Source organism: Mustela nivalis (assembly GCF_964662115.1).
Source record: "Mustela nivalis genome assembly, chromosome: 5".
Classification (NCBI taxonomy): Eukaryota; Metazoa; Chordata; class Mammalia; order Carnivora; family Mustelidae; genus Mustela; species Mustela nivalis.
In genome coordinates, this window is record NC_139024.1 from 136,558,885 (window position 1) to 136,571,250 (window position 12,366).

The window sequence follows — 12,366 nt, forward strand, 5'->3', positions numbered from 1 at the left end:
TAGAGCACCATCATAGTATTACCACTGGGTATCACCACTGACTCAGTTTAACGTCTCCACCCCCCTTCACTGTTCCTAGTGCTCATTTTATTGGTTCTCAACTCAGGGGGCTTTTATAAACCTAAGTTCTGGGGCCCCATCCCCAGGTTTGGAAACCACTGCTCTGGAAAGAAGATTTTCTAAATCAAATCAGGCACAGGGAGTGTTGGTAACACATTGGATATTCCCTATAAAACTGCTTTTACAGGGCTATGTTTGTTGTGATGGTCTTAGCTTCTCGAAGGAGGCTACAAGAAGCAGTCTAGTCAAAGCTGCGCTGGCACGCAGTACAGCAGTGTGGTAAAGATGCTCATATTACATCACAGAGGGGGCCTTTTATGAGGCAGAGTCCCCGCCTGATGAGGAAACAACAACAGGAGAGGCAGACTAGAGGCACAGCAGAGGCAAACACATGTTGGATTCAGTGACCCACTTGTTCCTTGAGGAGAACACCTATTTCTACCAAGGAGCATTCCTGGAAGGCTATGGACTTTAAACAACGTTCTGAACAGACTCATCTCAGGGAACAAAGCAGGTAAGGGAGGAAAGGAGGCAATGGGAGGAGGAGAGAGGAAATCAACCCCCATCCCTCCTTCAACCAAAAGCTCCACTCACATGCTGTACATATGGAGCTGCCATGTTTTTGAACAAAAGAGTCCATCTGAACAAAGGGTTCAGTAACTTTAAAAGAGTTGTAAAATGACTATTGTAGGGAAGGAGAGAGTGGCAAAGTAGATTGGGAACAGATTGCAGAAAGCTTTGAATTCTAAACCAAGGCATTGATTTTCACTTCAGGCCAATGGAGAATCCCTGCAAGGTTCTGTGGAAGGAACAGAATGGGGAAAGAAATATTTAAAAGAGACTTAACTGGGCTACAGTGTTCAGGATAGAGACCAGAACTGGGAGATAAAATGTAGGAAACAAAGGCCAGGAATTTTATAAGAGCCTGAACTGGAATTAAAAAAAAAAAAAAATGAAAGAGACATTTCAAAAGGAGAAAATTCTGGACTCCAATTCATCATAGATTTGGAGATAAAGGTACACATCCAAAACTAAGTCCAGATTTCAGATCAAATGACTGCAAATAAATGACTGTGTCATTAACAGATATAGATCAGGTCTCAGACCACTTAGACTACTATAACAGAATACCGTAGACTGGACAGCTTACACAACAGACATTTATTTCACACAGTTCTAAAGGCTAGCAAGTCTAAGGTCAAGGCACCAGTAGATTCAGTGTCTGAAGAGAGCTCACTTACTGAATCACAGACAGCGAGCGGTCTCCTAGCTGCTCGATGTACCCTCACATCGTGGAAGGGGCAAGGAAGCTCCCTGGGGTGTCTCTTACAAAGGCACTGATCCTTTTCACAAGGCTCCACCCTTGACCTAATCACCTCGCAAAGGCCCCGCCTCCTAAGACCATCATATTAGGGGTTAGGTTTAAACAAATTTTCCATGGACAGCAAACCAGATGGAGATTCATGGAGAAAAGATGAAGCAGCCTATTTTGGGTCTATGGAGTTGAATCAACAACAGGACACAAGGGTCACCACTTACAGGCAGTCAGTTTTCCCTTCCATTGACTCACATCATCACTTCTATGTCAACACCAAGGACTATCAAATCTGCTTCCCAAATCTTTGGTTTACTTCTATCTCTAGTACATCACACAGCCCACGCTATTGTTATCTCTTTCCTGAACTAACCCCAATAGTAGTCTAACCCTGCTCTAATCCTGTCATTGCACAGCAGCCATATGATCTTTTCAACATGAGAATCTTGATTATTTTACCCCCCTGCTTTAAAAAGTTTTTTTAAAAAAGTTTTCAATGCCATCCTGTTGATCTTAGGGCAAAGATAAATCTAGCTAGCTAGATGCCTTATTCAATTCCTTACCTATCTCTCCAACCTCCCCTTACACAGTGCCAGCTATGTTTTGAGTATTTCCATGCTCATAAGCCTGAACACTCCCCACCCATCCTGCAGTCTACAACCGTTAACCCTACAACAGTTACCTTCCATTCTCCTTCCCAATCTGGCATCAATAAGCTCTTACTTGGGACACTCTCTGACCACCTTGCCTAGTTTAATTCTCCCTATCATGGGACCATGTACCTAAAGTCAAGACAAAATGGGGATATAAACAAGAAACAAAGGGATATTTTCTTCTTTCAAGGTCTGGTGACAGTTCTCTTCTTGTGATAATGTGATAGTTAGCATAAGTCTGTCTGGCATGTATTTGCCCCAAGAAGTTTCCTGTCCAGGAAACATGAGCAGGAACTCTGTGCAGGCCATTCTGATGACCATTGTTACAGCTACTTAATCATGCTAATTGAATGATATCATGGTGTCGTGTTTATTCTACCCTGCCTGGCAGTTCCTAGTGTTATAAAAAAGAAGAACCAGCACCTGAGTCTAGGGATTTGTATTAAGAATGAGATCTAGGCTAGGAAGTGGTTGTGGGTCCCAGGCTAGAAGATCCTAAAAGAAAAATGAAAGCCTTTAATTATCCAACCAGGCCCTACTGCAGTGATATAGCTATGGTTGAGAGCTCTGTATCCCACAGTCAACTGGAAACACCTAACCTTTCCTACCAGTATTACCACCAAGTCAGCCAGAAGATGAGGAAGAGAGAGGCCACAGGAAACCTTCCAAGAATTTTTCCTTAAATGATGAGTCAGGGAAGTGAAGATGCATCTATCTCTGTATGAAATACAGGGGCTCTCTTAAAATAGGCTTAAATCAGTGTTTGCTTGTTGATGAATACCCAAACATTAACTAAAACCAAGCTCGTCACTATCTTCTCCAAATCAAGTCCCATCTGCTCTCCAAACTCTGCCTTCCCACATTTTCCCCGGCTTCTAGGCCCAATGAGTGCCACCGTAGACTCACAGTTCCCATGTAGAACCCTAATCATGTCCCCGCTGCCTACATCAATGATTTGAAACTTTACTAACTGTACATGTGAACATGCAGGGACTATGGTCCTGCCCTTGAGGATTCTGATGAGTAAAATAGAAAGTGAACTAATACCTCGTACGTCCTTATTATACACCAAGCATTACATAAACACTATTTTATCCTTTTCACATTCCCCTGGAGATGTAGTCCTATCATGGTTGAAGATGAGAAAATGAGACCGTGAGGCTTGAGTAATTTGTCCACAGTCACATGCTTGGCAAAACAATTCAATGCCAAGTCTGTTAGACTTTTTACTGTGCTATATGTGCTCTGGTCATCCAAATCCTTAAAAAATCTGACTTCTAAAATGGGTGAATTTTATTGCATACAAATAATACCTTAATTAAAAAGTTAATATTATCCTCACAACACTTGTTATTTTGCTTTTTTGACAGTAGTCATCTTAATGGGTGTAAAGTAGTGAACCATTTGTTTTCAATCTTTCCTGTTCATTACTGGGTTTATTTAAAGCTATAAGTTTGCCTTTAAGTACTGCTTTAACTGTGTTACACAAATTCTATTGTTATTGTTTCATTTAGTTCCAAATATTTTTTTAAACCAAGTGTCACTTAATCTTATGTAACCTACTTTCTAAATATGTGGGATTTTATTTTAGCTATCTTTTAAAAAACATTAATTCCACAATTGCATTGTCTGAATGGGATTGATTCTCTGGAACTTATAGCTTAATACTAATGTCTCCTGTTGTAAATGTGCCATGTATATTTAAAAAGAATATGTCTTCTGTTTTTTAGGTATATATGTATTTTCAGCTCATTCATATCATGCTTTTTTTTTTAAAGATTTTATTTATTTATTTGACAGACAGAGATCACAAATAGGCAGAGAGGCAGACAGAGAGAGAAGGGCGAAGCAGGCTCCCTACTGAGCAGAGAGCCCTATGTGGGGCTCAATCCCAGGACACTGGGATAATGACCTGAGCTGAAGGCATAGGCTTTAACTCACTGAGCCACCCAGGCACCCCCATGCTATTTTTGTTTCTATTTGATCCACAGTTCCTAGAGATGCATGTTAAAGCATTTCCAACTACAGTAGTTAATTTATGTATATTTTTCTATTCATTTATTTGATACAATCCCTAAGATTATACTGTTAGGTGTATGTGTGTTTATAATAATTATATCACATTGATATATCTACTATTCTTTAATTAAACATTTTAAAGCTGTAAAATAATGTATAAGCAGAAAATTGATAAACTTTTTATGTACGTTTAAAGTAATACTTATAAAAGGAGCACTCATTTAAACATGATTAAGGACAAGAAATAAAACATAGCCAACATTTTCAAGAGGGAACACACAAAAAAATCAAGCCTTTTCTGGCATTAATCTACCTTTCTTGTCAAACCTTCCACACACCACATGCTTCTTAGAGATCAGACTGCTCACGGCCATGCATTAATTCTGCCCTTCATTACACCCAGCTGTCTTCACACCTTTCACTTCACTGTGACTCCCACTAGGGGATTCTGTCCCCAACCCCACCTTCTCATGCATCAAGCTCCCACTAAACAGGACCTTTGTGGAGAAGTTTCTTCACTGTGTCTGCTGGAGGGACGCTCTACCCCTCTCCTCCCTGTATATCTCTACACCTTTAAAAAATTTCCCTTCATCCAGTTTCCATATTCTCCTTGTATTATAGTTATTTTCTTTGTCATCTACTAGGCATTGGCTCCTTGAAGACAGGACCAGGGTCTTGCCATCTGAATTTCCTATCGCTTCCGATTCAGTATGAGGTGTAGGGTATGGGCCCAAGTATTTTGAAGAAATGAATGGAATCTCTCTTTAATTCCCTATGTTTCATTAACAAGGTACCTGGCACTTTTATCTTTAAAATAACTCTTTATCTTAATTTCTTCTCCATTTCAATTGGTACTGTTTTATTTCAGACCCTTACCCCCTCACACCCCAATAGCTACATAAAGAGACAGAAAGAAAGGAAGGGAGGGAGGGATACAGGGAAAGTGAAAGAAGGGACTATGCTCAGACTTTCTCCCTAGACAAAATAAATCAGAATTTCTAGAGAAGGGGCCAAGGTAGCCATAATTTTTCAAGGTGCCACCAGGGTTGAGAATCACTGCCTGTTTGGTCCTCTTAATTTAATCATATTTACCTCTAAACCTAGATACCAGAAACAAATCTTTTAAAAACAGAACTCTCAGTGCGCACTTTACTCCAAAACCTTCCCACCCAAATACTTCTAGATGACTTAACATGATAGATATCCAGTCAAGATACAGGAATGAATGAAAGAAAGAAGGAAGAAATCAAATGGATTTCAAGCCTTGCATAATAGGCCCATCGGCATAAACTATTCAGCAACTTCTTCGGGTAGGCACCTCTTCTTCAGTCCACACAGTCCTTTCTTGATTCCACCGACACATTCTGTTGCTGTCTCTGTTCTATGTTCCTGTCACCTGGAAGTTTCCTTTCTCCTCTTTCCTCCTTACATTCTAACCACCCTTCAAGGCCCTTCCCACATTTTACCTCCTCCAAGATTTCCCAGACCTCTGCTCTCACCCCTTCCTTAATTCCTGTGGTGGAAATAAGCCTTGCGATTCAGCACATAATCCCTCCCAACGAATTTATCACCACCACTCGTCGATGTCCTGGTCTCCTTGACAAGATCACAAACTCCCCAAGGCTGGGAACCACAACGGAAGATTCTCCCCCTCCTGCTTCCACCCCAGCCCTTAGCCTGTGTGGTGAAGAAATGGTGTGCTAACTGAATGCTTTCCCCAGAAGGGCCACTTTAACCCAACCCTCTCCTGTTGCAGATGAGGAAATGACAAAAGTTATTTATTAGAGGTCCCACACCTAGTGAATGGCAGAGCTAAGATAAAAATTACTCAAGCCCACTGAACCCTGTAGCTCCTGGTGTCTGGTTGCTTAATCATGACTGCTTCCTTGTTCTCTCCTCCTGGGCTCCCCTCTTGCTCCATCTTGTCACACTGGGACCTCCTCAGATTTCTCCTTAAGGAGAGCAGAAAGCCCTGTTCTCACTTCTCTGACTTTGCCTTACTAGCTATGTCTTTTTCAGGGGTGGGTCATTCACCTGGCAGATTTGGTGAGAGAGGCCCAGAGAACAGCTCAGGGTAATTCAGACACTGGGGCTAATTTCTGAAAATCTTCCTTGATGATCATCTTTTGGGGGTGGGTGTGGGTTTGTCTTCCCGGTGGATGTAGGAAGTGCATATCTGAGCTGGCCTGGTGTGAGGCTTCAACAAAGGCTACAGGAGAGGGCAAGTCACCACTGCAGTAGAAAATTTAAAAACAACAGTTTAGTAGAAAAAGACTCTTGCCTCTATCAAGCTATAGGATTTCAGGCTAGTGGCATGTGGCAGCAAAAGAACCAGAATTCTGCACTCGAGCAATGAAATCTCTATTATCCTAATGCACTGGCAGACATTGAAGTAAATTTCCATTCCTGGGGAGGGGTGGAGGGGTGGCAGAGATGCCAGAACTTCCTCTGAATTTCTTCCTGGGCAAGGCTCTTGGCAGGGTCTCAGGTGAAGGTAGAAATAAAGAAGGGGAGTGAAGAAGACAGAAGAGGTTGTGTCGACACAAGAGGCTATCTCTATTCTCAGCAGCTGATGGCTTTGATTAGAGACAGGACAGTCGTGGGTGGGTAGGGCCACCCTCCCAGGCACAGCTGAAGGGCACTCGTGACCAGAACAGCTGCTGAAGGTGGGTTCTCTCATGCCCTGTGTCCTGTCACACTGGGATCTTCCAAGCCAGGGCAGAAAGAGGCTTTATTTATATACCCACTCATGTCTGGGACAACTCTGCTTGTGTCAGAGAGCGAGAAAAGTTTTAGAGGGTAGAACCAGAAGATTGTAGAACTTAAAAGGACTCCTGTTTATGAGAAATGGGATGAGAGAACAAAGAACAGCATTCACCACTCATTTACTACAGTTATCCAGGCCCTGAGAACGAGGAGGAAGGGGTTCTTTCTAGTCTTAGCTCTGTCAAGAAGTATGTGACCCTGGGGAACTCCATTAGGGTGGAAGTTCATCATTCCTGCATTTATCACGTGAAGACATCGAGTGAAATGGCTCCTAAAGGTGGGACTGACAATTCTCTAGCTTCAGACTATGGTCAGGAAGTGAGGACAGAGATCACACAGCTGGTTAGGGACAGATCAGGGCTGAAACTGCCTTCTCAAATCTGGTGCTTCTCTGCCCACCGGACCCCTCCATTCCTTACATACAGGATCCCCAGCTGTGTTTTCAATAGGAGCAGTGACAGAAGGATCCTTACACAAACTAGCTGGAGGAAAGCCAACCCCCAAAAGGTGGGACTGCCTGGCATCACTTCTAGATGCCAAGGAAGGACCCCCTCTGCCCTTATCACTGGGCTCCCCCCCTTGAGGAAGAGTCAGATTCAGCTTGGTTGCCTATATTATTTGAGCTTCTCACAATTGAGTAGATATTTGCATATTGCTTAATTAAAAGAATAATTGAGCACAGATTCTTACAAGTTCTACCATTAGATCCAATTCTTTCAGCTTAAGTCATGTTTGATTGGTAAAAACGAATCCCAGTAGCGAACAGTGCGTACATAACTCCTTGTGGATGCCAGTAAGAGCTCATGTGTACTGAGAGCACAGCACGTGCAGGACTGTTGTGTACAGCATTTCATTCCATGCTTCGGACAATCTGTGAGGGACGTGCAGCTGTTAGCAGCATCTTACAAATGTGGGGACTGAAGGCTGCAGGGAGGGGTCGTTTGTCCCGTCACCCAGGGAAAGTGGGGAGCCAGTGTGAAAATTCACACTAGAATTCCTCATCTGTCAAATAAGAATTATAGAAAAACGAAGGGGAAAAATCAGAAGGAGAGACGAGCCTTGAGAGACTATGGACTCCGGGAAAAAAACTGAGGGTTTCAGAGGGGATGGGGGTAGGGGGATGGGTGAGCCCCTGACAGGTATTAAGGAGGGCATGTACTGCACGGAGCACTGGGTGTTATACGCAAACAATGAATCATGGAACACTGCATCAGAAACTAATGATGCACTGTATGGTGATTGACATAATAATAAAAATTATAAGAAAAAAGAATCATAGAATCTTGCTCAGAGAGCTGTTATGAAGATTAAATTCGAGAGCACATACGCAGTGTTCCATGCCATGCCTGGTAGATAATAAGCCCTCAGTAAATGGGTGGTCATTATGGTTCAAATGGCCAAAGACCAACCGGGGCCCGTTCACAGCTTTGCTGCTGGCGAACCCGGCGGGAGAGGTCATGTTCCACAGTCACCAACTTCTTCAGCTGAAAACTGAGCATTCCCTGACTTAAAGCAGAAAGGCAGCTTCCAGGAAGAGCACAATTTGGTCTCAAATTAAACTGTGACGTAAAAGATTGGCTGCTATTCATATGGATCCCAGGGAGGACAGCTGGACAAGTTGGGAGATGACATCAGTCCAGAGGGTCATGTCACACATTCACCACCAAACCTCAGGACCAGCCAGGAGTGTCAGGCAGCCCTGACTATCACTGAATTCCTTAAGCTTTCTTACTGGTTCAGGGAAAACTCATTTCTCCGCATGCCCTGTGTTGGCAGCAGTGATTTTGATGTCCCATCTGAGTTAGGGTTCTGCTCAGCTGTACATGACCTGAGTTAAAATAGTTTTCAAGATGAACATCTTAAAAAGCCAAGGGGAATGACTTCAGGTTTTTCTGTTTATCCAAAACTGATTCCAAAAGGTACAGTACCATCTCTGACTACATGTTTCCACACACCCTCTGCCACAGGCAAGCCAACCCGCTCCCTGCTCTGAAAACAAAACCTACCTGTCCATGCCTCTGGACCCTTCCTCCTGCTCGCCCTACCTCAGAATAAATCACTTCCTACTCTCTGCTTGGACACCACTTTACTTCCTTGTTCTCTTCCTTTTGTGTGAGATGTTCAGCTATGTCTTTGTCACCCTACTACATTTGAGGACAGGGGCCGTCTCTTGTCATCATTATATCCACTAGTCTATTAGATGAGGTAAAGAGAGGCACTGAGCTCGTCTTTAAGATGTCATGCCTACAAATATTCATAACCTTCTGACCCTCTTGGTGATTACCAGGGCCCTTGGCTTCCTAACTCTTCAGTATATATTACAATACTTCATTACACGTGACAGATAAGCAAGATATTGACATCTACTGTGGTGAGGAAGAGCAGGTTTGACAATTTTGAAAATTGTGTTTTATCCTCTATCATTTTAAATGCAATGCATCACACAGTGCTTACTGGTATTTATTGCTTCCGCCGGCCCAAGCAGAGAATGCTGGCTCCCTCTCAAATTCAATACGGACCTTGTGGAAAGTAGTTAAATGCTGCGAGACATTGTTTCCCAATTCCTTTGGTAACTTCCCCTTGCGGGGATTGTAATTGCAGGTGGTGATCAGAGAACGCAGAGCCCCCGGAAGAAGTGTATGGCATTCGAGGCAGGACACAGACCGGCCTGGGGGAAACGGGAACAAGAAGAGGCAATACAGGGAGTACTACTAGGAAGCGATTTCTGAAGAGAAACGATGGTAAGACCGTCCAGCCCCTGAATCGGTTCTGCGGCGGCAGGGCAGAATTCTTAGAAGGGCCCCTTGTATTTAAAAATAGCCACTGCACCAGTACCTGTGCAGAAATGGCTCAACAGAAGCATTCTGGCTATTCCGTAGCCAGCATTCTAGAGCTTTTCCGACGGCTCCCGCTCTCCTACAGTTCTGCCATTCTCCAAATCTTCTTCCATCTGGCTCCTCTAAATTAATTTTTTTTTTTGGTAGATTGTGCTTCCAGTTGATTGCAATGGTTACTTTCAAGTCTCTTATTGCTTTCTTTAATAACTTTTAATGACCTAAGAAATAGTTGGCTGGGTTCCATTTTCCACTTCCTCCAAGTCAAATGATAGCACATCCTACAGCCAGTGTTTACAAGTATCAGAGAAGGCAGCACTAATTCTTTCTGCCTTATCTCCACTAAGGCATGCCTGGATTTTTTGACAGGGCAAAATAGAATGAGAAAGTGGTTTTCTGCTGGGCTAAGAAATAACAAGCAAGCCCCCATGTCACAAGAGCTAGCAACCTGCAGAAATCATCTGTCCGTTCTTTCATTGATTTACTGTATATGGTTTTGGGTACCTCCCACCAGAAGAGCACAGACCCTGGGGCTTCAGGGGAGACAGCCTGGAGCAAGACAAAAAAACACTGCCTCAAGGAGCTTTCATTCTGAAAGGGCAATAAGACAGGTGTGCAAGTCAATACGATATAGGTCGCCTGAGACAGGTGTCCCAGTAGAGGCCACGAAGAACCACGGGAGGTCAAATGAGGGAGAGCTCCATCCTCAGAAGAGTGGAGATCCGAGTCAGTTTGGGGAATGTTGCATTGGAAATCAGTGGGGCATTCAGAAGCAGTGGGGTGCAGTGAGGACTGGAGTCAGAATCCAGGAAGAAAGGGGTGGGTGAGAAGCAGAGTCCAAAGTCCTGTTGGAAAGCACGTGTTCTCAGTTCCCTGTCTCCCGCTGGGCTCTGGGGATGCTTTGACTGCTACAGGTTCCAGAGGCCATGTGCAGCTGGGGCTTTTCATTTCCTAGCAGAAAGACTTCCTGCTGCGACTGGGGCACCCATGACCCACGGTCAAGGACTTCTGCTTAGGCACAGTTATCTTTCAGTTTTTAAAATGCAAAATTTTTTGGTTTTGTTGTTTTTCTTATTTTTAAGGTAATACCTGTGCAATTTAGAAGTATAAAACAAGTTTTTAGAAAAGCCATTTGTATTCCTACTACCCAGAAATAATATAACTTATCGTACCATGCTTTGCTACGTAATTAAAGCAAATTAGGGGCGCCCGGGTGGCTCCGTGGGTTAAAACCTCTGCCTTTGGCTCGGGTCATGGTCTCAGGGTCCTGGGATTGAGCCCTGCGTCGTTGGCCTGTCTGCTCAGCGGGGAGCCTACTTCCCCTTCTCTCTCTGCCTGGCTCTTCCGCCTACTTGTGATCTCTCTCTCTCTCTGTGTCAAGTAAATAAAATCATTTTTTTAAAAAAAGGCAAATTAATATCTAATTTTTTTTACTTGAATATTTTTGAAAGATTTTATTTATTAATTTGAGAGAGAGTGAGAACGAGAGAGAAAGAGAGTGCAGCAGCAGAGGGAGGGGCAGGGGGAGAAGCAAGCCCCCCACTGAGCCCAGAGCCAGATGCAAGACTTGATTCCAGGACCCTGGGATCGTGAACTGAGCTGAAGGAAGAACCTTAACCCACTGAGCTACCCAGACACCCTACTTGAATATTTTTTTTAAACAACAGTTAGATGATGTTAGACATAACATTTGGAATTATTTTCTCTTTAACTCTGTAAATAATACAACCTGACCTTCCTTGATATATAGATCTGTACCATCATTTTGGGTTGGGGCAGAGAATTCCAAGCCCTTATTGATAGATACTCAGGTCACTTTCACTTTTAAACTGCTTTTAAACAATACTGTGATAAACAACCTTGTGCGTACAATTTTGTGCACATATTTTGGCATTCTCCCTTAATATTTGTTCTTAAAAAGTGGAATTCCAGGGTCGAAAGATATGTTTCACTGGATTAATACGTATTGCCCTTGGACAAAATTTAACATCAAACCTTTACGCTTTGACCTCATCTTGCCTCTCTTTTAAGAACCCTTCACGCATCAGGTGGTACTCCCCCCGCCACCCATACACTGATCTTGACCTCCATTCTTAAAAGACCTGAGCTATTACCTAATTGCTTTAATCAATAAGATATTCACTTTTTATGGCTTTTAATGACCTATTTTCGTGAACATGAGAATGACATCTGGAGCCAAAGACAACAAAAACAGGAGAACTCTGATGGGCTGACCCTTGACTGATAAACCTCAAAGCACAGCATTATTAGTCAGGACGAGTCATTTTGAGTTAAGATCAGATAATCTGTCCATCTGCAACGTGAGACTTTCTTGATCTTTCGTCAGCACAATTTCTTCACTGCAGTGGTCACCAAAATTTCCATCTTTAAGATCTTCTGTCATTTTCCCCAGCACACCTTTGACTGCCATTACGGAGAAAGAAAACAGTCTCTGCCACCGAAGAAAATTTGAATTTGGATCAAATTCTCCACTCTGTCCCACAGAGGCACAGAGTCTCTGGCCCCTGTGTTCCTTTCTGCCGTCCATGTCAATGGCAATAACAACTCAGGATTATGACCCAATAATTACTAAGTCCAGCAAAGTTAAACTCCACCACATTTTCAGCCACATGCATCACATAGTAATCTTACCAAGGACATCTGTGGGCAAGCCATGGAAGCTATGGAAAATTTACTGTGGGACTCTAGGATCTTATTT

The 12,366-nt window shown here is 43.2% G+C and overlaps 1 protein-coding gene across 2 annotated transcripts in view; it reads left to right on the forward strand.

Annotated features, from left to right (window-relative positions):
* Nucleotides 1-430: 430 nt before the first annotated feature.
* CDYL (chromodomain Y like) overlaps nucleotides 431-12,366 on the forward strand; it is a 248,439-nt gene continuing 236,503 nt past the window's right edge. Inside the window, exons 1-2 of one of the 2 annotated variants that reach the window (XM_082731021.1) lie at nucleotides 431-574; nucleotides 9,415-9,554. In XM_082731021.1, coding sequence (XP_082587147.1) covers nucleotides 9,552-9,554 — 3 coding nt within the window. In that variant the 5' untranslated portion in view covers nucleotides 431-574; nucleotides 9,415-9,551. The remainder of the gene's footprint in view (nucleotides 575-9,414; nucleotides 9,555-12,366) is intronic. The other variant, XM_082731023.1, reaches the window with a different exon arrangement.